Here is a 25,812-nt window from a genome sequence, read left to right on the forward strand (position 1 = left end):
TTATTTACCTAAAATATACACTATATTTATATAACACATATCTTCAAAAGAAAAAGCAAGTTTCAACTGACAAACAGTGCTAAAGTGATCTATCTAAAGCACTATTAAACAGTAAGCAAGACTCTGAATGAATGTCAGTGAATAAAGACAAATGTTTCAAGAGCATCCGTTGGGAGGCATTACAGCATACAGCATTCATATTAATCACTCTATTTTATGTAATTTTCTTACAATCTTTATATTCTAAAAGCAGAATTATTACCCTTGCGTTAAGGACTATAATGTATCATGATTACATGATCTACTAGAAAATACACACTCTGGTATTGAAAAGCCTCAATTACTTCCACTTAGTTTCTTTGTGCAAGGTTCCTTAAGACAGATGCACACAAGTTATCAACACGCACAACCTTCCCTCAAAACCACAAATTACCCAAAAGTTCCTTTCAGCCTATGATAGCCACATACAATGCAAGCACTCACAGAGCTGTTTCAACATGTTAAACTGGAATTTGCATTAGTGGATACGTGTAAACGCTCTAAGAATTTTTATCTTGAAAGCATCACCATTTCCAGACAACCAAGTAGAAGCGACTCTTCTACAAAATAAATGTAACTGGCATCTTCTGCAGACCAGATAAGGGTATCTGCAAGTAAGTACCAGCTCATGCTTTATACTCAAGAGAAGTTTCAAGACACAACATTTCAAAAGCATGCAAAGAACATTAGGAAATACAACCAAATCACTCAGCCCTAGCAAATCCATTGAGCAAATATTTTGTAATGCATTCAACAGCTACGACAAAGCTTGCAAAAACAAGTCCAACAAAGATATTTCAAATAGATTTTAAGATTAAAAGACAGCTATAGTTTATAATTATTTATATTTTTACATATTTAATCTCCAGAACAATGTCATTCACTTACTTGTACAGTTTTTTATGAGCAAGTTTGGACAAAACCAACATTCATTACATAAATTTGCCAAAACTGTATCAATATCACTTGCTGTACAACACTGTCCAATTTGTCTGCTTCTAAAACATCAGCAAAGAGTCTACTTCTTTAAATAGTCAACTGATTCCAAAATTAATCTTCACCATCACCGTCATCACGTGGTTTGTATTTCCACAGGAAGAAAAATTTACTGCACTGCCTAAATGGTTTGTTTGGTTGTGTACAGGGATATTAAAACAATTATAAAAGCTCCACATGGGTGTAACAGCTTTTCAGCCATACTATAGTAACTTTACAATTTCACTAGTCAAATCATAAGTCTTACTATCTGGTCTTCCATAAACAAACTCAAACATTAAAAAAACAGTTTTACAATATAGCACATCTTTCAAAAGGACAGTCTGGCTCATGAGTTTAACTTTGGCAGGATCTAGAAAGCGATTTCAAATGGGTTTTGACTACTCCTTTAAAAGGCAGATGATTCTTTTCTTGATAGTAACTGTGCAGGCACCTGCTCATCCATTTTATTTCTATTCACTTTTTTAAAAAAATATATTTTACAAATCATGTGGTCATTGTGCTAATATCCACCCCCCCTCCCACCACTACCACAAAAAATAATGCCAAGCTTATGTGAGTCTTCTCTTGCTATTCAAACTGGTCTTGATGCCATCTAAACATCTTCTAACATAGTTCTTATATTTCAAGGAGATGAAAAATTCTATACTTCTCCGTATTTCCTCATCTTCCTGACTGACAAGGCAGGAGCCATAACTTTGCTGGTCTGCCTGGCAATGCAGTTAGTTCAAAAGATAATTCTTCAAAAGTAACAAAGTTGTAACAATCTGAATTATGTCAACATGCTAATTTTTAAGTAAGAGTATGCAATCTCTCTTTGCTGATATCTAGACTATACTGGATATCGAAAGTTGCCACATTTCATGGTTTCTATAACTCTACATAGGGAGTTGCAAACAATTCACCTTGAAGTCATCATGGTGCATATATGAGGAGAAGAAAATTTTGTGGTTTCTCTTCCCTCTAATATTTTTGCTTTACTGAATTATAACTACACACATGAAAACACAACACATCTCTTAAGAACACTTACTGTCTAGCAGTTCTAATAGCACAAAAATTAAACCTCTCACCACAGTCAAAACACAACCATGCAAATCTGCATAATAAGGAACATACAATAGAAACATAAATCGGATTATACTTACAATCTAGTTAACTTCTGTGTGTTCTGAAAAAGCAGCTCTGGAAGAACTTGCAACTTATTCTTGTTCAGACGCCTAAACAGTTACAATTAGAATAAAAAAAAAAATTAGATTATCTTCCAATTTAAGAAGCTTATTCTGTTATGCATACACACACGAGACTCCCGTTGTATTAAACCTCATGCTATGAGCTCAGCATACAATGGATTGTGTACGTTATTCACACACAAGCCAAGGAGATCGTGCCATCTGTAAGCCACCTGCCTACATTCTTGAGGTAGGAAGTCAAGTGACAGTCACCACAAAGTTTGAATGTTTTAATATGGATGAGTACACAAATATATTTTTTTAATTTTCCTCGGGATGCCTACTAACAGTAAATCATGTCAGACTGCACTCTTCTGAGGAATAGTTACTGGGTGGTATATGGATTTTCTCTCTCCTTCTAAAAATCTAGGCACAATAAAATTAAGTAACTTGACCAACTAAGATTATTTCCAGATTAGCTATTATTTTTACAGTATACACACAAGATTATATATATGTATTTTTAAGAATTTTCTTAAAACTTTACTTTGAAAATATGAGCAGTGTTGTAGAACATATGAACATACAGGTAACCTGAAATATGGTCATTTGAAATAGAATCTTAAAAGATTCTTCCAGAAATATTTTAGAGAACAGCTCAATGTTTATACATTAGTCCACTTTACTCACTCACTGTGAAGTTCTACATTGAGGGCCACAATTTGTAAGAAATCGACTGTTGTAAGTTACTCTAGCCTAGTAGCTATAAAAAGCCTAAGCCTCCCCTCCTTTGTAAAATGCATGACAGTTCTGCAAATTCTAACAGCAGTTTTACTTCTAAGAAACAATCTTATCCTACAATCCCTTTTCTGTTGTCTGACATTAAAAACAGTTGCTTACTTTCACTCTCCTAATGAATGTTATTTACACAACGAAGTTGATCTAAATTAATTACATACAACTCCACTGTTCTAAATATGAAGCTGACTTCTCATATACGTCCATATATAAGCCTGTATATATGCCTCCTTTGTTCCCAATCCACCTTAAAAGTTACCTTTGTTAACAGATCTACTTTTGCTAAAATTTTGATTTAAGACGACACCTGGAACTTTTAGAAACCTACTGATACTTAGCACCCAATATCTGGTTTCCAGTTTTCTTGCACACTGAGTAATGTCACTATCAGAATTCCAGAATTTTTTTGAATTGAAAAGCCTTCCTCAGAGATCAAACTAATGTTGTGGGGTTTTCATATGGCAGTTTTCATATGGCATCCATATGAGCATGTCTTGCAAGATAAAGGGGTGATGGAGAAAAGAGGAATATTAACTTCTCTTTCTGACACCTAGAACAGATCAAAGGCAGCTTTTGCAGGCTTGCTTACAGAGCCTAAACATTATGCATTACGCATGCCACATGCTAAGTGAAGCAGAAACAAAAACTGGTTATTTCACAGTGCTTTTAGCAACTACCCAATTACATTTCTGAGATAAATGAACAGACCAGTAAATGAAACACTAAATAAATACATGAGAGATACCAAGCACTAGTTTGCATTTGGGAAAGTACATAGGAAGATTTTAAACTGGATTCCCTTACCCATGTGAAATTTCACACTTTTATACCTGATTAAACTTAATCATAGTCTGTTTAATTTAAGGTTGACAGTAATATGCTACTTAATCCTCACCAAATTCATGTTTTTAGTTAAGCATGTTGATATTCTAGAACAGCTGATCTACTTAGCAGGATGAAATAAAATTTAAAAAATTCCTTATGATAATACAGGGCTTAATACTTCTTGGTTCCATCCTCATTCATCAAGACTACCACCAGTTCCTGTGAAACACTAAACATGTTGAACTTATTTATCAGAATGAAAAAGACTGCCAATTAAATGCATCTAGTCCACACAGTTGTCTAATGTTTATTACTGTGTCTCATCGTCATTTCAGCTCTCACAATGTACATACAATTATCCACTGTCAATCCAAAGTCATCTGACTTCTCAAAGCACCATCCAAGGAATACGTTTTAAGAATATTCTTATCTCTACTTGCAAGGATTTCACAAATGCTGAGTTTATGCTTAATATTTTTAAGCCACAGAAACTAAGCAAAATCTTAGTAAGTTTCTAGAATAGGAGGTTCCATATCAACAAGCAGATAAGAAAATGTAAGTAGTAATAGAAAAATTGTATTTTCAAGGTTAGAAACTTTGCAACCTGAGTAGTCAAACATTTACAATTTGCAGTGACACAAACAACTTACTAGAGGGGGGAAAAAAAAAGCTAACATCAAAATTTTTTCTCTATTATCAAATTAATCCAGAAGATCAAATATTTTAATCGATTTCCTATTATTTGTATGGGCCAACACTGCCTTAGCTGTGATGGATAACGGACCAAGTTCCCAGTCACCCTTTTAAATTGTCTTATGCATTTTAAGATTTCATCCTCAGATTACCTTAGTACTAATTTTCTTTCAAACGTCATATGAAGAAAAGTCCCCGCAAGGACGCTTTTGAAAAACTCACATTGTGACCTGCTGTTCACTTGCACTAAACATTTCATATGGGTCTAAACTTACTTAGTACTTTTAACATTATATTGGTCTTTTTATAGTGTAAGTAAGCAAGTCAAATCCATCTATCAAGACCAATAACTTAATTACATTCTTCCTTTGCCTTAACTCAGGTAAGTTTGAGTTTCAAAATAACCCATCAGCACAAGTTAGTGCTCCACACTGTACTGCACAGGATACTGTCCTCAAAATACTTCTGTGTCAAATGGAAATCTAAGGCAACAACAAACATCTGAAAAGTCCATGGCTACTGATGTCTTGGTTCAAGCTGTAAGACTCTCCAAACATCCCATATTTACTTCAAGCTGGAATTTTTGCCAAAAGTAATTTTATCCATAGCTGATTCTCAGGAGAACTGGGAATGAACAGAGTTTAGTTTCTCTTGATCACCACCTACTGTATTTAAATAACTTCTACTGCAATACTCACCTAAATATAACACTAGATCACCTCATATAAATTTAGACATAGTTGTTGTAGTATACATTTAACATGCTTACATTTATATGTGCCAGAAAGCCACCAATAGCCTAGGAAAAATCCCAATTACACTTCTTATTTCTCTTCCTGGCCTTGAGAGAAAGGCCATTAAGAAAGTTCTCAATACAGACGTAGCAAAGTACAAGACAGGATATTTTTAAGTCCTATAAAAGAGACACAGAAGTGTTTAAAAATTATTTAATGAAAAAAGCAAATGTTCTGAATGGTCATTTATAAGTGCTGTTTCCTCCAGTTCGACAGAGAAGTGCCAAGCACGAATGAAATGTAGTGGAATAGTTCCTAACACGCCGTTTGACAAGAACTTCAGTTTATCCCCATCTATCAGTAAGCTCTAAGACAAATAAGGAAACTTCAAGTGCAAGGTGAAGCAAACATTAGGAATGCCAGCACAGGGCAGGGCAAGCTCTGATGTAGCTGTTCCCAAGGGGAACTTCAAAGCACAGGCTGAGCACCGTTCAGGAATCTGTTGTGCCACAGCCCCTTCGCACACGGAAAGGCCCAAAGAGTGCTATAGAAACTCCCTATGCTTGCCTAAGCCTCTTACCTATGAGAGGCCTTTCACCATCATGTTACTCTTAATCCTGTCACGTGTTTAATTCTAGTTACAACTGTATTTCTGGTTTTATAACAAATACCTTGGAAAAGGTGTAGCCATATATTATTACAATAAAATAAAAATGGTCTGCCAAAAGTTCACAAACAAAATGAGCCAAAATCTTATAAAATGATTTTGTGGTCACTGTTCTTGTGACTGCACTGTATTAACAAATACAGATATTCCTGATTTTAAATTAGTGACTTAAAATGGAAATAACATCGAGGTATGATATCTGCAAATTGGATTTAAAAGCCAAGCCATTTTTGCAACTGCAATTAGCTACATCATGACAGAATGACATGTCAGTTTTGTGAATCTGAACCGTAAACCAGAATTAAAGAAAATATTTACATTTTCCCAGGAGCAAAATCAAGTCAAATTTTCATTGTCACACCAAATCCTTTGCATTGTACAAACTGGGAAAGCCACCTGGGACTCATAGCACACTACAGCTAAAAACTTTGATCTGTCCTCTCATGTTAGAAACACATCTACCATGCAACCAGCACATGTGCATGCACGTGCGTGCACACACATAGCACCAACCACCATCACACCACCACCGAGGTTCACCCAGAGGAAGGAATCTGGGGCGCAGAGCCAGACAAGATCTGGTCCAGGTTATTTGACCTGGGACTGCTGTATGAGAATGCAGCTGTTCAGTCTCTGAATCATTTTGAACTGGATGTTTTACAGCTAATAAGACCTGCAAAGTATTCCAGGAATTCAGAGCACTGGGCAGAATGATGCATAATCATCTAATGCCACAGATTAGCTCCAGTGCTGGATCAGAAGCAACTCTGGATGCGCACAGCATGGAGTCCAGACTAATAAAATCTCCTGGAAGCTGAAGAATGCTGCAGAGAGGCTCTCCAGGAGTCGTATCAGCTCTGGCAATACCTGCACTGAGTCAAACTTCTTAAGTCTTATAGGCACAGGCTAACTGTACAGTCAACAATCTCCATACACAACTCCCTCCATCTTCCAGATTACTTTAACCACTACTGTGCATAGGAAATAGAACTTTGCACATTCTGTTTTGTTAGTCTGCTCCTCAAGTCCCCGTAAGTGACCCATAAAAGCTGACCAACCACCAACTGCACACAATAGCTCTCAACATGTAAGCAATGGGCTTCCAGGAGTCCATACATCACCTCCAAAGCATCCACCCAAGACCAGCATGGTAACACAATGTCCTCTGGCTAGGCTCAACTGTAGATTCACCTATGCTTCTGTTAGAAGATGTTTAGGGAGCTGTAAAAGGTGAAGGTTAAAAACCTGTATTTCTGTATACAGGAATTCACTAGAGAAGTTTCTTCTGAAATTATTATAACTCACTGGCACACTTCTAGTAACTAAGATTGCTTAGTCAACTCAAATAGTCCATCTAGGGTTCTAAGCTTATCTAGAGTTTAATTATGTTTGGATACAACATGGTTTCATCCTCTTAAAATCCCTCATATAGAACCAGACATATAAGTGGTTCAACTCTTCTCATCACCTTACAACAGGGATACAGTTAAAACTTCAGTGTATGAAGTACTGGGGTACTGCAGGAGCACTTACTTCTATACAATGTTAAACATTATACCTAATAATGTTCATAACATCCTGTACAGGCATAATATCTCTGCCCACCACAATAGTTATGAGTGATACCTTTATGTAATAAAACTTCATGCTTACTAGATGTGCCCATGAGTTTTTAAGAAAAAAATTAGTAACTTCTTCCTTCAACACTGCAGACAGCAAGATGTCAGCATTATTTTCTTAGATATATACCTCAGGTTACTTGTTATCTATTAGTCTGGGTATTGCATGACATTATTTTCAAGGCAGATGTAAAATAAAATAGGCCATGAAACAAAACAAATACAATGATACCTTACCTCCAAGAAGATAACTAAATAGACCTTTAAAAAACTGGTGAGATATGCACTGAGAAAGACTCACCTGCTGTTAACAGTCTGGTTAAAAGGGCTACTTTTCTGAAACAGTACTAAACAACTTAAAAATATACAGAGGGGAAAAAAAAAAAACACCAAGAAATCAGAAAATAAATAAAAACATTTAAAAGCATTAAAAGCCAAGAAACTTGTGTGTTTTTCCCCAAGGACAGCCAGAGTCTTCCACAGCATTGGTAGAGACTGTATATAGCAGCTAAAGTCACTCAAGGTTTTTACAGGAGCTGGGCTGCAAACTGGACTCAGACACACCAAATCAACTATTTAACCTCTTAACTCTACTTCACAGGAGTGATCTGAATTTGTTACTCAGCTAATATTTAGATCCGCCAAAGACTGTAATACAAGTATCAGCTGCGGTTGGAACTGGAAAGAGTAAGAAGGTCAGCATCAGAAATAAAAAAGGAGTTCTATGAGGTCACTCATACGTGACCCAAAAAGGTGGTGGTGTAGGAGATGACACAATTTGTTGGCGATATGAAGTGAAGGCTGATTACAAACTCCAGAAAGAACTAATGGTATTGGTAATGGTAATGGCAAAATGACATACATTGCAGGTAAAATGTAACAGATATGCAAGGAAACAGACTTTTAAGTTCATGCATACAACAGCAGTCTCTAACCTGAAAATCACTTCTCAGGAAGCAGACCTATGAAAACATCAACTCACTGCTCTGTAGCCATTCATAAAGCAAGTGTCACATTATAAGAGTAATGATGATTATTGCTCTGTGTTATCTATAGTGTATTCACATGTCGAAGACTGAAAACTCTCGGAATTTCCACTCAAAAAGGATCCCGTAAGGTTTGGAGAAAGATGGCAAGGATGATCAGAGCTACAGAGCAGCTTCCATATTGGAACAACTTAGTAGACAGACCGCCCCCAAGGAAAACAGCTGAGGAAGAATATGCTAAAAGGTCTGTACAATGAAGCAACGGAAGGTGGTAAGAAACAGTTGTTCTCATCTTTTGCCATACAAGAAAAAACTTCGAAGCATCAGATGTTGTTGACAGTGGCTTCAAAAAACAAATGGAATTAATTTTCCCACACAACATGCAGTTAAATTACGTAACAACTGATTGTGTATTATTAGTTGCTTGTTTATGTGGGTATGGAAGACAAACAATTAAGAAAAAGCATTAGTATCAATTACAATGACCCAACTGATGACGCCAGTGATCTCTGCCACAATATAATTTATGTATTTGATTTTTCTTCATTTGCTCTTCTTTAAGAGAGTTTCAACTGGAGACATGATACTGGCTTACTCATGCTTTGGGTCTGAGCTGGTATGGCCATTATCTTCTGGCTTTTGCTAAATTTTTTTTTTCTGTTCAGTTTCATCAGGAAAGAATTTAAACTCACTACTAGAAATTTTAATTTATACTCAACAATACAAATGTAGATTTTAAGCCTCTATTCAGAGCACTTCTGCAAAGTCTCTTTTAGACTGTGAAGTTTGCCTGCTGCACAAATTCAGTGTGTTCCCAATGTAAGGCTTAAAAAGACTATCTGAACATGAAGGAGCAAAGTAAAAGATTCATAATTACAGTTGCAATCAAGAGATAGGTATATGTGTACATGTGTATATAGGCACGTCCATGTATCTATGTATTCATCTCTATGAACTTTACTTCCTTCTCATTTTATCTCAGCCAAAGCCCTTGTGTCCCAACTCCAATAGTCTCACACACCTCCAAGTAAGCTCTTTTGCCCCTCCTAGTTACATTGGATGCTGATGTTTTAAAGGTCTATACTTCACAGCTTTATCATGTTACAAACTGCATATTCTTATGATTCAGATGGCCTAAAATGCAGATTTATAGAAATCTGTGACCTTTAAAAGTCACAAGAAGTACACATGCAACACCTTTCTCCAGTTTATTATTGTTTTCTTTAAAGCAGCCACATACAGTTTCAAACACTGTTTCAACAAAGGACAAACACTCCCTCTCACCTCCCAAAAATATTTTGCTCATATACATAACAAGCCCAGTTTCTCCCCTTCCTCCCACAGCCTACTGCCCTTTTGGGGGTTCCTCTGTCCTCAAGGCAAAGGGATAGAGGGAAACAACATCAATGTCAGTCATGGACTATCAAGGGCGCTTAAAAAAACAACGGAGAAGTTATTAACTGTGAAATTCCTGCCTTCCTGGCTCCAACCAGGCTAATACTATTTCTTCCTCTGTCTGAAGCTGGGATAGGAGAGAAATTTAACTGTTAAGATTCCCCTGACTATTAAAGAACAGAGTAAGAAAGAACCACTGGAGCTTGGAAAGAGACAATGCTACCAGCCCGGAGGCAGACTGGAGACATTTATCAGGACCACTCTAAAATAAATGGAGAAGAGACCTACACTTTAAAAGGGTTATTTTTACCTTTATTATATTTCTGTTTTATTCCTTTTCTTGGCTTCTGGATAACTTCTGGATGAGTAAAGAACTTCAATTTTGACAGGTAAATTTTCAAGTTGTTTTCAAGCCAGAGGCCATGTTTTCCTGGAGGGGAAACTTTCTTTGGGGTACTGACTTCAGCTGTGTTCTTCATGTTTACACAATTGGAAAAGTCACATCCAGTTTGGGTACTGTTGTCCCATGGAGTTCCACTCACAAGAAAAGCAAACAGGAGCTATATCTAATCTATATCAGAGGCATGGTCAGTATAGATGGGAAATAACAAGACATACTGGAACAGCAACTTCCCAGGTCTTTACACTTTCCACCATAGGAGACAGTTTGCATTATGGTAAAATTACTGGGTTTTTTATCTGCCTCTTCAGCACACATATTAAAGCCTTTAACTTGCTCACCTTGCAACCATTTTAATCTTTTTCCAAGAAAAACCTGATTCTTTGTTACAAAGTTACGAAGGAGAAAACAATTTCAACAATCATGCAGTGTAACGCCCCTTACGTGCAGAAAATACCTTCCTTCTCAAGGCTTGTATCACCATTAGAAGACTTCATAAAGTTCAGAAGAATTTCAGGGTTCAGAACAAGTAAAAGAACATTTTAAATCTCATAGACCTAGCATTCCTTATACAATTAATTTGTAAAAGGTTTAATGCAACCACACTCCTCCTTGGCTTTTTTCAGCTCATGCATCACTATTTCTCTGTGAGTGAATATAATTTTTTATAATCTGCAACACAGCACAAGTAGATTTAAGGTATTTTCATAGTGACTTCTCTCATTTATTTACACACAAGGTGTACAAATACATGCCTAGTGTGAGTCTGACAAAGTAGCAACATTAACAGATCATACCAAACCCAATTGTATCCAGTATTTTTAGAAGCAGTATTTTCAGCTTCATGCTTTGTTCTCACAGCTGCAGAACAGTTTTACTCTAAGAAGCAAATCAAGGAAAACCCAAAACTCCTTTTCTGCAGTTACAGTGAAGGGATGCCCCACTAACTACATGAGAAATTTCCTCCATGCTCTCTTCAAAGCCCCCAAGAGGCACTCAACTCCTTCCAACAGAGTATGTAATCAATATAAAAGCAATGCAAGTGTTATTTATTCAAACTTGGGAAATTGTGCTATTTTCCAAGGCAATTTAATTTCTCGTTACGCTACTGACTTGGTTTGAAAATTTTGAATACCATAACATCAGTGAAACATGCTTCCTGCTAACAGCAAATATTCAAGGCATAAGTAGAAATCACCAAACTTACATGGCTATGGAAGAAAAAGGGAAGGACCTGGCTACTAGAAGATCTCACACCCAAAAGCTCTCATATACATCTTTGCTTTCCATTTAAAATGTCTCGCAGTATAATAAGTACTAATACCATTCTTGTATACTACTGAACACATTCCACCCAGAAATTTAAGTTGATACACAGGCTAGGATATAAACTGTCAGTTTTATTATTGTCTCTTTGAATATAGTAATTATCTAGTTTTAAGCCCATGAATGTGTGTGATACTCATTGGCCTCCAAATTCTGTGTCTGCTTTTCTACTGAGTATCGACAGCTTTACTACCAAATCAAACTACTGCATGTTTGTCATGAAGTAAGTAGCACTCTGTTCCTTTCCACACAAGTTCAACAACTTCCAAGTTTGATTTAACATCTATGTTCGCATTGCTACCTATTATACAACTTATTCTCCAACAGAAATTCAAAATTACAGTGCTTCTAAATTTTTAAAACAGATAGCTTTAAGGGAGTAGTCCTGGTATTCCAGCCTTTAACATCCAGAAATTATCCAAGTAACTCTGGGTTCACTCCCCAATTTGGTCATTTATTTTATTTCACACTCAAAACATCTGGGTCTCATTTTTGGCAATAAACAAGCTAGCTTTTTCTCCTTTGTTATTAAGAGCTCTATGGCATTGTCCTTGGAGAACAGCTTCAGGGAACATGATGTAGTTGAAGTAGTTTCTTCGAGTTACTTTAAGGGGGAAGCGGTTACATCACAAGCTTGGGCGTAACCAAGAAGCAATAAAAATGAATTAATGCATAACAGGAGACTCAGACAGAAAGACAGGAGTTATTGAACTCTAAGGAGTTACTAAGTTTTCTCTTTTAAACAGCACTGACTTGGGAAGCAGTAAAGCAGGAGCACAGTCAATTTCATTCAATGGTTTCACCAGAAAATCCTATTAGCATCAAGAAATATGTTGTGGTCATTAATGTAACTTCTTCCTTTGCTTTGTATCACTTCCTTTTTGTAAGGGAGAACAGTCAAGATACAGCACCCGTTTAAAAAGTCAACCTTGTCCATTACTTTGTCAGCACCTCTTTATATTACTACACTAGGAAATAAAGCCAGACAACATATAATGGAATTTCAATAAGGTCGCTATAAGGAAGCTCAGTACAACCATATTACAGGATAATGGTGTGGAATAAATTAACTTCTTTATTTAAGTGATGTATTAGTACAGAAGCTCTTCCAAAAACTGTGAGAGATACCACTGTATGTCGCTAAGGGACTGTTTTTTGAAGGAAAACTGTTTACAACAGCTACAACTTAGAGATCCCTTATTACAAACATAGCAGACTGGGTGGTCCTAGTTCACATTTTCAAAGCTGTCAGAAGTAATAACCTTTATTAGTAACTTCTCATTAGAGTGAAAAAGATTATCTACCCTCTGTCAGAAACAGACTACATTTCTTTGTACAAAGAAGCAGCATATGAACTGGTAGCTCTACAACACTTTTTAGTTTCCAATATAAGAATACTACTTTTTTTTTTTTAGGATCCCTTCATATAAAAAAAAAATCTGACATTAAGATGGAGGATAGAGCCAGTATATAAGCATTATACTCAGATGTCCTCTGGCTAGGAACAAGCTAGGAATATAGGCAAAAAAAGCATGAGGAACAGGTTTAAATATTCCCAAATTTTCCCAAAGCCAACATGAAAAAGCAAACATTCACATGTATCAGAGATGTCCTACATCACAGAGAAATAGACAGAAGTGTTAGCACCAACTTAACTGAAGAAGGGAATAGAGAAATCTAAGTATCAGAAGACATTTATTAATGACAATGTCAACAGCAAGAAAGTCCTGTAAAACCAGAATTAGCAAGCAAAAGTACATGGACAATCTCTTAACTCAATAGTATAGTTATTAAAACCAATTCGTTACATTCATGCAGGATGGTAGCTTATATCTGCCTTTATCAGCCTTTAGCATACAAGAATTTACAATTTCTCTTAACTATCATTCAAATAAATCCAAAAAACCTTGATCAATAAACCCTCAAACATAGAGACACTCTCTGCAGAAGCTGCCTGCTTCTCAGTTTCTGCATTTAGTAAGTTCTCCTACTTAAAATCTAAAAAAATTTAGGAATTCTCACAAAATCTTCCAATTTTTGTATCTTCAAGACCCTCATACAGAATGAGAAAAAGTGTAGTTACTTGATCATTATTCCTCCACAGACTGTGTGAAAACAACAGGACTTTATCCAAGGAACATAAATAATCTATTGCAGTATCCTTAAATGTCCACCATTTCTAATACTTCATTTTTTACAAAGACAGTGTGAGTGAAATAGTCATGGTGAAAACATTTTCTTACACCAGAGAGTAAGCTCTCCAGGTCAGGGCTGAACCCCTATGAAGAAACCAAAAAGTGAATTTTAGCGTGCACATCTCCGAGCCATGCTGCCCTTTCTGACAAGTCTTGAAAGTTTTTATTAATCAAACTAACCATTTCCAGAAGTCAGAAATAGCTGTGAATAATTAGCAAGAAAACTTGCAAGTACAACTATTATTGCAATTTTTACCAGAATAAGTAGAACACTGTTTCTATTTGATCTGTTTTAATAACTCGATACCAGCCCGGCTCACCATGCCTCTCCATATATAGTAAAGAATGCTGCTGTGGCAATGGGTTACTCTTTCCTCCCGGGGGCTATATGCCAAGCAGAGCTATTAAAAAAGGAAGACTAGCAGAATCATCTCTTGCCTGAAATCAAACTGGATACTTAACAAAGGATGCATCCTCCAAAGCTAACAGAATGAATATAAGGAAAAAAATTAAGTGGAACAAAGAGCACACTGTACACTTGACTTAAATTTGAGAACAAAAAATGCAGCTCTTGTAACTGCTTTATCATGAGCCTGTGGGAATTACCTATTACAAGTCATTCAAAGGACATTTTCTCACTAGGAAGCAACAAGGGGTAACCAGCCACAAAAATACATCATCATTAAAGAGGCTCTTATCTAAAAACTGAGTGCACCCAGTTTCTGTTATAATTACCTCTGATTCGCTTTCCCAGCAAGTTATAAAATAGAGGGGTCAGTTTTTCTGAAGTGCTTCAGTATCTAGCAGTTCCCATTTCTCTTGAATTCCTAATATACTGCATCACACCTATCCCACTCAGAATTGTCAAAAACAAAATTTAAAAAGTGTACATAACATCCGTAACATCTGCATGAACCCTAGAATCCTCTCTTCTTGCAATCCTCATACTATAACACCTTGACACAAAGAGAAAGGTCTAGAGAAGAGATCATCTCCAAGCAACTGAGAACATAATACTAGCATTAAGTTAACTATAAGCCAAGATAAATTAGTTTGTTCTGTTCTATACGGAAGGCTGCAGCTTCAGGAGAGCTCCAGTTCAACAGACACAGTTGAAATGGAGTTGTGCCAGAGGAAAATCAAGATCAAGACTGTTCTGGTCTCACCAAAGACAGAAAGGCTTCAAGACCTACATGTTCATAGGTTCTCCAAGAACAAAAAGATGTTAAGTACTTTGAATTCATCATCATTTCACTTAAGGACAGGATTATCTAAGGATTGCTATGTTTGACAGCATGAAATGTAGCCAATAACACTTACAGTGTTTCTAAGATGGCAAGCAGTATAATCCTTCTGAGGAAGCTCAAAGAAGCAAAACCCTTTTGATAAAATTATTTAAGATAAACAAAGTTCATCCAAATTATTTCAGACCAGTGATGCAGCAGTTCTTACCCAACATTAACACATATCTTTAAGTATTTCCTACAGATCCTGGAGAAATGACTGCTAAATACTTAAGTGTTTTGCTTAAGCAAATACTCTCATAAATCTTCATCAACTATAAAAAAAACTGCTAAAAATCAAACAAGCAAGCCACAGAAAAGAATAATGTTTAAAAACTCTGATGTAATGTTCAATGCTCAGCAGCTATTCCAACTGAATTATGGTTACATTGTAGTGGAAGTGTCACTATTCCATTTGCTTTGTAACCATAGCTTTCAGAAGCTTAAGAATCCTGAGGTTACAGAACCTCTTGTCTACATAAATGAGACCCAAATTTGTTTTTCCATGAGTTCTTATAGGTCAGTGACCTACTATGAAAATGTTTGTGATGAAATCAGGCTCGTTTATTTTCATGTTGTTAAAATAAACCTCTTTGTTTTGTAGCCCTGGTCAGATGTACTAATGCAAACCAAAACCAATTCACTGAAGCATGCATCCTGCTTTCTTGGTAGCTGCCCTTTGCCTCTCTTGCACTTTTCCTGTGTTTGGATTCCTCCTGTGCAGACCTATTGACAGAGCTGCTAATGGCTTCCTTCAGAAAAGAGGTGCCAATTTTTTTTTTTTTTTAATGTTTACAAAAGAAATAAAAGGCTCACTCTTGCATCAGCAATAACAAAAAAAGTTTGGCTGTCCAGCAATGACTAAGTAATATGTAACTACATAATTACGTTCTACAGACATACCTAGTAAACTATGAAGTTTGAGGATATTAGTGCCCCCTAGGAGCCCACAGTACATAAACACAATTATCAGGAACTATTATTTTCCTCAATGAATATACCCAATTAGAAGATACAACCACTACACATCTACAAATCTACATATCTTCAAAGAATCATTTTAAGTGGTTTCTCATAACTGCTCTGTTCACTGAATACTCCCCAAAGGATAAGAAAGTGATAGCTACCGTATCATTTAAAAAATTATTCCAGCCACAGCCCTGTAAAAATAAACACAGAGAAATACAGTTCTTGTTCACGTGACTTATGGACAAGAGAGTGGGAGGGATTAATCTTTGAACTAGTTTATCACTACTACAGGCTTATGGAATTTTTTGCTAAATAAAGATGGTCCAATAGAAACACAAAGCAGCAGCAGTTAGCGCAGGGGCCATACAAACCACCAGCTGATCAAAGCATACACTTGTTCCTTTTTACCTGTTCTTTCCATTTTATCTCCAAATTCCATGTGCAAGATCTATGCAAAGTATTTATCAATAGTAGAAGCCAAAGCATGAAATTTCTACCATTTAAGTATGTTTGTGCCACTCACATCAACTGCAGTTCCAAAAGAAGCGTCTATCTGATGTGCAAGTGTCCTAGTTTGAGTGGTGGGGTTTTTTCTGTTAGCAGGGGAAGGGGCTACAGCGGTGGCCTCCTGTGAGAAGCTTCTTGAAGTTCCCTCAGCTCCAAGTCAGACCCTCCTTTGCACCAAGGCCGGGTCAATGAGCTGTGCCTCTGCGATAATGTCTTTAAGAAGGGGAACCTGGGAGGAGTGGTGGGAGTTGTGAGGAGGGGTTGCAAGGAGAACATCTGTGCGAACACTGAGGCCAGTGGAAGGGAGGAGGCAGGAGCGGAGGTGCGCTGGAGCAGAGACTCCCCTGTATCCCGTGGTGAGAGGGCAGGGCCGCCCCCCGACACCCACAGGGGTCTGTGGTGGAGCAGAGACCGATTTGCAGCCTGGGGGGGGGGCCACGCCAGGAGAGGTGACTGCGCCCGAAGAGGCCGGGACCCCATGGGAAGAAGGTCCCGCTGTTGTGGATTGCAACACGCGGGGGTGACCACACGCCCGTGGGAGCGGGTCATGCTGGAGCTGGTTTGTGGAGGGCTCTCTCCTGGGAGAGGGGGGCTGCGCTGGGGCAGGGGAGGAATGCCACTTCCCCTGCCCTGCCCCGAGGTGGAAGAAGCAGCAGGACTGACTGCACCCCCCGTTCCCTGCCCCCTGCGCCACTGGGGGGGGAGTAGGCAGAGATATCGGGAGTAAAGCTGAGCCTGGGAAGAAGGGAGGGATGGGGGAGGGTGTTTTGAGGATGTGGTAATGCTTCTCTCATGGTCCTACTCTGTCTGTTAAATGTTGTTGTTGTTAGGTGTCTGTATTATACCTATGTTCTTTTCTTCTTCCCCTAACAAGTCCATCTTTTGCCCCTGACCATAACGGAGGAATCATCCCTCTCTGTCCTCATCTCAATTCCCAAGCCTTTTGTTTTATTTTCTGCTTCCCAGCACTGGGGGGAAGGGAAGAGTGAGCAGCTGAGTGGTGCTCAGTTGTCCTCTGAGTTCAAACCATGACAGCAAGGACACGCACATTATCAAATCTACTGTTGATAGATATGGAGCAAGTTTTACCAAGTTCACTGTGGATTTCTTTCTTGAATTAATCCACAATTACTTTGAGTCCTGAAACTTCAAACGCAGCAATCACAGAATTTTGTGGCAAACTGATCGTTTGCCATATTTTTAATAGGGTAATAAAAAAGGACAAGGCAATTTTTACTTTCTTCTCAAATGATCATAAAAAATATAAACTATTTCCAAGCTCATAACATGTATGCACATCAAACAATGGCTCATCTGTGTACAAAGACAATTACACATATTTCAATAAAAGCTAAAGTTATATGCTTTAAAATAAGGAAAAAACCTAACATCAAGGTCCAAATTGTAGATGTCTCTCATCCGAGGTAATACCATGATCACAGAACATTAAATGGCTAAGCACTACTGTTTTTCAAGTATGCTGTGCTCACAGAATGACAAAGTATGCCTCAAAAAAAACCCTCAAATTCTTCTGTTAAAGCTTTTCCTTACTCTTCTATAAGAGTCATGTTTCCAATGATGTTTCTAAAAATTATCTGACCTTTTCCCAATATGGCTTAAACTACTTAAATACTTTGAAATAGAAATGCAGCCAGCTTTATTAAGACACTAAGCAGGACACATTTCTGCATAGGCAAAATGCAGACTGAGTACCTCTCAGAATTACCAGATTTTGCTTCTACAAGTTGTACCATGCTTATTATTTTTTCCACAGTCTTATTACACTAGTGATCTATACTTACACTTGAACCACTGTGTCTCCCCAAAAAAACAAGTTCTACCTGCAAGCCCCTATTGACATGAGAAGGTAAACACTAATGAATCTTAATATACTGAGATATAGGCATTACAGAAGCATGTATATAGTTCATGCTCACCCTACTGTACAATTATATTACATAATATCAAGTTCTAACCTTGAATATAATATATATTCTTAGGATTTTAGTAGTTTGCCCCCAAAACACTTTATATTCTTTCTATTTTGTCTTTCTGAAAAATAGTGTGAATTTTTTAGTTTCAAAGTTACAGTGATACCTCAGCCCAGTGGTACACCTTTTTAGGAAAGTTGCACTGGCATCTGAATTGGCCAACAGCTAGTTGTTATAAAGCTTTAATGGGCCAAGGCCACAGCAATCAACATCCCACACAGCTGGACTACACTGTAACACTTAACAGCAGAACGTTCTCAAGGAAAGGCTAAAACTGAAAATACAACTAGATAAAAAAATAAACAAAATTCAAAAGGACATTCATGTAATTTGGACTTCAAAAATGTTAATATGATCTTAAAGCTTTAAGTGGACTTCATTTTGGGATGTGCATTTACTACTCACACTACATATGAAAGATGATTTACTGTTACTGGACAGTATCATTCTACTATAGCCAAAATAAAGTAACATTTTCCTGAAAATTTAGTATAAATGATAGCATACATTATTCACTATATGAACTGGGTATCCGCATGAAATAGGCCATACTTGAGTATTTTCTTCAGTCCTTAACTGTTGTGAGAAGTTTGACTCTATATGGAAATGTATGTACTGGAGATCTTATACAACATTCCTCTCCAGCAAGAACAACTTTTTGGCCTATTAGTTGTAAATTCCCTTCCCCTCACAACAATTTTATATTGACTGTATATCTGAATTGTGCGAAAAGAGAGTTGTTTTTTTTTTTTTAAGAATTTAAAAGTCTTTCCTGACCATTCTAACCATAACTGGTATGTCATTTACACAAATAATTGTCAGTAATTTAGAGAAACTGTAGTTAAGTAGTGTAAGAAAAAAAGATTTCAGTGAAATCTTCATGAGTAGCCAGTGTACAGCACTGACAGATAAGTATGTGAGCCATATCTTGGGAACATTTATTTTGTCTGTTGGAGCCAAGAACAGCATATAAAGCTGAATCAAAAGCAATACAAAATTAATGAGCTTCCTTCTTTCCTTCCAAGAATTAATAAAGGTGAGTTGTCAGCTTGAGCAGATGTGACTCGACAAGATATAGTACTTACATTCCTCCTCAATGATTTACTGAAGTGTACTATTCACACTCAATATCTACTTTACTATTTTATTTTTTATTTGTAGACACACCATATCTATACCAAGAGCTACCATGTTCTTGGTACTGTTTTTGTCCTGCATGATTTTAAATGTAAACTGAGGTATCAACCTCAAGTAATCGACCATTTGCATCTTGTATAGCAGTTTCCATCACATCTCTTGACTAAAATTTGTACCTATTATTTTACCTTCTCATTATCATTCATATTTCTCAGAGAAGCTACTGATTTTGCCTAAATTTTTGTTAAGCAAGTCTTGAGGAAACAGGGATTCCTTATTGGTGACTTGACAGCACTCCTTTAAAGTCAGATATCCAGCGTGAGCTGCTTAGTGGGGTGAAGGGCAGCTGGAAGTCCATAACACCTCTGCTCCAGAGATGAAAAAGCAGCGGAACTTTCTGAAGCGTCAGCCCTCTCCATGAAAAGATCCCTAATATCTAAATTATAGGCAGCTAGTTCAGTAGAAGCACAATAAGGTTTGGAAGAGATGATAAGCAGTTTAGTTTTTTGCAACAGAAGAAAAATCAGAGAACATCCAGTACTAGAACTGACTTACAGTCCACCTAGACCAGTATCCTCTTTCCAACAGTGCCAACATGCAGATATATACAGGGGCATAAGCATAGGGCAAGAATGTATGATACTCCTCTACCAGCTTTGATAGCTTTCAACCTTTTTCAGCTAGATTTCTTTGCTGGATGAAGATTTTGTATATTTAGTGGCTCTCAATTGATATCTCTTTCCTGAACACAGCCAGCCTTGTGATGACCATTTGTGAACTTCTATTTTAGTCTTTTATGAGCTCCAACAATTTAGGATTTCCCCATTCCTCCTCCTCCTCTCCCCATTTCCCTGTTCAACCCTGAACTGCAACTACTGTATTATCTCACAGTCACTCAAGCTCATAAGGTGCTTCTACAACTACTCAGAGTGGGCATCTGGATTAAAACTGCCCATGAAGCAGTTTTCTGGAAGGATATATAAGGGTGATGAGAGATGGAGTGGCTTGGGTCTCAGCCACTCTGCTAACAGAGTTAATTTTTATCATGCAGGTTATTTTACAGATAACTCCAACAGCACAAGACACAAATTCATACAAGTTGCTCTTTCAGAAGGAAGGGACAAGGCTTGAGGTCTTGGCTCACAGTTCAGCCAATCAAATGAGACAAGCCAGTTCCAAAACATTTCATCTGGCTGGAAATGATACCTATGGTTTGGAGAACTGGTGAATCTACCTACCACCAGTAATTGGAAAGATTTCATGGAGAGCTCCAAGATTATATTCAGAGAAGAGACCATCAGCTCCAAGAACAAGTCATAAACATCCCATTTTAAAGTGAAGATGTTACCCAGCCCATGAGGAAACAGAGACAACACTTTCCCCTTAGAAAAAAAGGAAAAGCATTGGTGTAGACTAGCTCTGATTTAGCTATACACGAAAGACAGCAGAACAGCTCTGTGGTAAGACACTGGCTGTGTGGGGAACAGCAAATCACTCTGGTTTTACAAAACATGAAAAGACGACACAAGGTAGGATATCACAGCACTCAGACCAGCACTGCACAGTACAATAAGCATAGTGGAATAATGAGAAAGCAGAAGTAACAACAGAGACCAGGAAAACTTGCAGTAATCCAGGCTCAGAAAAGAAACCCAAGGTGGCACCTCTCGTGCCCAGAGAACTGCATGATACCACAGGAAGATGCACCATATCACTGTGATTGATGAATTTGCACACAGCCTCAACACATGAACATATAGGGACTGAAATTTTTTTCTTCGCATGGACATTAGAAAACAAAGAGCTTTGGCTTGGCTTCTGCCAAGCATGAACTAGAACTCAAACACAGCTCTCATGATGTCACTTTGGGATAGCCATTCTCTGAGACCAAGAAAAAAAAGGTAGAGACAGGGAATATGATTTCCTGTACTCTCTAGAAAAAGTAAGTGCATGCTACTTCATGTACAAATGACATAGAGAAGATTTAGTCTTCCTCTAGACTTCTGGTTCTGAGCCAGAAGCAGGATCAAACTATGGAACTTGTTTTGTGCAGTAAGTTGATGAAGGAACTCGTGAACTTTGAAAGCTGCTATATGAGGGTGTTGCTGCTATTCTACTGCTATCAGGGTCCAAAAATTATATTCAGATGAAGTACTTATAATAATGTGGTCCTTGCTTAAGCAGTAAAAACTACATTATGGCCACCTGAAAGGGAAGACCTACACACCAAAACAACACAATTCTTGAAGAAAGTAATAAGGCTATACCCATGCAAGTTAAACCAAATAGCCACTCAAAATAAATTCATAATTTTCCCATGTATTTCTCAAAGAGACTGTCTGAAAGGGAAGCCTTGGCCAAACCCCAAACTGGAGAGTAAAAAGAAATGAAGTGACTCAAATACTAGGAAGATTCTGCAGTACAGCATGCTCCATTCTCCATGATTGTGGCATTGGCATCCAGAATTAAATCAGTTAGCACCCCTTCAGATACTCACACCCAAAACATTCTAGCTCATCATGTTGGACTTCTCACAGTGTAAACAGTCACACAGACACTCCTTTGAAAGGCAATGCTAAACTTTTCTTGAAAGCGCAAAGTAAAAGGGACTGCTTTTTCAGATGTTGGTTACGGGATTGCTTTTGATTTTTGGTTTCTTTCTTAAGCTGGAATAATTTCTCAGAAGATAGGGGACAAACATTATTACCAATATTAATTAAATATTAACCAACACCAATAAATATTCCTTGTAGTCATCAGCCAATGCAGCAAGGAGCTTCATACTGCTAGCTCACAGATGCAGGCAGCACAAGAACGAAGTACTAGTCTGTTCTTCAAATCAGGAGAACAAGTGTGGCATATTGAAAGACACAGATTCCCAAGAACACACCTCAAAGTGTCACAAACAATTTGAGTGTTTTTATATTCTTTGCCAGCTCCCACAAAGAGTGGTTAAGTTTAGTAAACTCTGTTAGAAACCGGTTTCCCCCATTTATAAAAGCTGACGTCACTGACACACAGACTGTGGCCTGGGACTAGACCACACAGGTCATTTTACCCTATTGATGGTGGATTGTTGCAGCAGTAATTCGGCCCAATATGAAAGATTAACTCAAGTTTTGATATATGCTACACCCAGTTCCTCAGGAGTCAGTGGTGGACGCTACCATCTTTAGCATGAATGCAAAGAAATCCATCCCTCTGAAATGCAAAGACACCAGAACTTCATGATGCCTTCAGAGGCCCCAATTTACCACTCACAACCTCCTTAGAGTGGAAAGGCCAGGTGTAAAGAGCTGTCTTGGTAGCAGAATACAGACCAAAGGCTATATCATTGCTCACTCCTAAAACATTGCCTGTTCCTGGGGAGTTTGGTAGCAAACCTGGTACTACACCAATGTATGCATGGCAGTTAAAGGAATGGGGAAGTATGCAAGTAATAAAATTGATTAAATATCAGACCACAGCTCTAAATCCATTTTAGCATGTCTTTGTTCTCCAGCATTTCCAGATAAGCATTTTATGATCACTGATTTCCAATTAGATACGTTATCCATAATGTCATAGGGAAATGGAGACACAAAACAATAAAGCTTTTTTCTGAAAGGTTACATTCAAACTGCCTTACATATTTACAAATCCATATGGCTTCATAAATGTGTATGCAGTTCCAGAAAAACATTTCAGCTGCACACACTGCAAGCCTTGTATAAACACTATAGATTTTTGTCCATGCTACCAAAGATTTGCAATAAGCTTTCGTTTACAACAGCAAAGAACTGTCCAATGCTTTTATTGTTTTGTCCGCTACTCTGAAGCACTTAGCAATCTTTCCGCTCAGCATGTTAATTATGGAAGATGCTTTTTGTATTACATGATTTATTTAAAGCCTGTTCAATCTCAATTTATGAAATCCAGATTGTGAAGCATCACATAAGAATTTATTCTTCTCCTTAGCATCTTTGGTCACTAATAGCAATTTTACAGTACACTACGCCAAATAAATATACTTTAATACCTTAATCAAGCATTTAGGAAGCTGCTTACAAAGACTCAATGCACAGTAGCATCCCTGCAGTTAAAAGGTCAACTACAATTTCCATTTTGACCTCTGTTTTAGCACACACAAAACCAAAGCCATACATATATATGCTAGGGTTAAAAACTGGATTCTAGATTTTTCTTCTTTTTCTTCTATTTTTTTTATTTTTTTGAGGCTAATTATTTTTCCCAACTTCGAAAGGAGTCGATTTGGCCGTGCTTGTACATTTTTTCCCCCCTCCTTTAAACAACAAAAACATATTTTTAGTGTTTTCAGATGTTGAGATCTTTTATGTTAGCTAAAGACACTAATTTGAGTAGAAAGAACAGCCATCAGCCAAAGTCCAGTCTTTTGAAGATAATACAGCTACGTGACAATTTCTGGCAGTTGGCCGTGGAAAAGTCAGGATCGGTTGGTGTCTTATATCCCGCCTCATTTTTCACATAAATGTGTGACATACATCTGGCTCTGGAAGAAACTTCAGTTCATCTTTTAGGCCCACCAGTACGCCTCTTTCTTCTTGCTCCTCTTTGCACATGAAATTCCATAATAATCTCCTCTTAAAATCATACACTGTGTTAATAGCAAAGCATACAGCTGACATGCTAAAATCCAAAATAAATTTGGGTGTAACATATTGTGCTGGTATAGCACTGTGTTTGTATGGGCATATGCACACTACTTCAAACCACACAAAACAAAACCAGGGAAAAGGATCAAGGTCAGACCTTTTACAGTTAACTATTAGGAAAAAACTGCAGAAGGGAACTAGAAATAAAGAACTACAATTTTGTAAACCTTCTGTACACCAACAGGCACAGGTGTTGTTCTAAAATTGTTACCCTGCTACTGGCAAGGAGAACAGACTATCAAAATTTATAACTGGCACTTTCAAGCTTTAGCAGAACATTTCCATAGCTTCTTAAACACTTATTGAACAGATGCATATATCTGTCCTGCAAAGTCTATCACTCAACATCAATTTTTTTTTGCAAAGAAGCACTTCAGAGCTCAAGGAAAGAAGATAGCTAGAGACATCTGGGAAAAGCTACCAAGCCTGAGAGGGGATGTACCACAGTCGTTCTGACACCTCAGACTTACAAGTCACTGCTGGTTTGTCTGAGGCTCAGCAACAAGTACAAGGTCGTAAGCTGTATGCACCGATTATATCTATTCTTGTTGTCTCTTAACTGCTTGACTTTCTGTGGTCAGCTACCTCACCACTAATCTTTATGTTGTGGAATAAACTATAGAAACTCATGGGAATAAAACCACTAGAAACATTTCTGGTTTTTGCACTATAGTGAGTACCACTGGTCATTCTCAAAAATTCTGAATCTTAGGACTCAGCAGAACAACTTACACTAAAGCCACTGAATTTTGCTAAGACGCAGTGGTTAAAATTCCTGCATATTTAGAAAGCTGGATATAAATATGTCAGAGTAACAAGTGGCTTCTACTTCCCACATCATTTCTCAAATTTGTACTGTCATTTTAACATACCTTGCATTATGTGCTTCCTTCAACTGATGCTGCCAAACTTCATTAAGCTAATATAAAATTTTGATGATATCCTGCCCTATATCTAAATAATGCCTTTAGATGCTCCATTGGTATTGTGCTCATTAATCTCTCTTCAAAAAAAAAAAAAGCGTAAAATCCAAATAACTGGAATGCCATCATCATGGTGCTTCTGGCAGCAGTGGCTAACAGCTCTACAGACATTTATTTAAAATTTACTTCGACTGTTATGCAGGACATTTCAAACAAAATTCTGCTAATTCACTCAGTTAATAATGATGGATTTGGTTCAATATCCAGACAAGTGAAAATATATTGAGCTAAAATAATATTCACCTAATGTTATGCCCTTTGAATGATTACCCTGGGGCGGGGAGTGGAACAATATACTTCCACTGTTACTTTGAATGAAAGACCTTTATACATGGTATTTTGCCAGAAATAGAAATTACTCTTGTTTTTTAAAGTCTGACCCAATGCAGCTGCTTTGTTTAAAAAGAAGGTAATGATTACTTTT

General features: G+C 37.4%; 1 protein-coding gene across 2 annotated transcripts in view; it reads right to left on the bottom strand.

Moving 5' to 3' along the window:
• SLIT3 (slit guidance ligand 3) overlaps window positions 1–25,812 on the bottom strand; it is a 528,498-nt gene that overhangs the window by 470,055 nt on the left and 32,631 nt on the right. For both annotated transcript variants that reach the window (XM_074838539.1, XM_074838540.1), the window contains exon 4: window positions 2,184–2,255. In XM_074838539.1, coding sequence (XP_074694640.1) covers window positions 2,184–2,255 — 72 coding nt within the window. The remainder of the gene's footprint in view (window positions 1–2,183; window positions 2,256–25,812) is intronic.

The sequence above is a fragment of the Strix aluco genome, chromosome 13 (genome assembly GCF_031877795.1).
Source record: "Strix aluco isolate bStrAlu1 chromosome 13, bStrAlu1.hap1, whole genome shotgun sequence".
Lineage (NCBI taxonomy): Eukaryota > Metazoa > Chordata > Aves > Strigiformes > Strigidae > Strix > Strix aluco.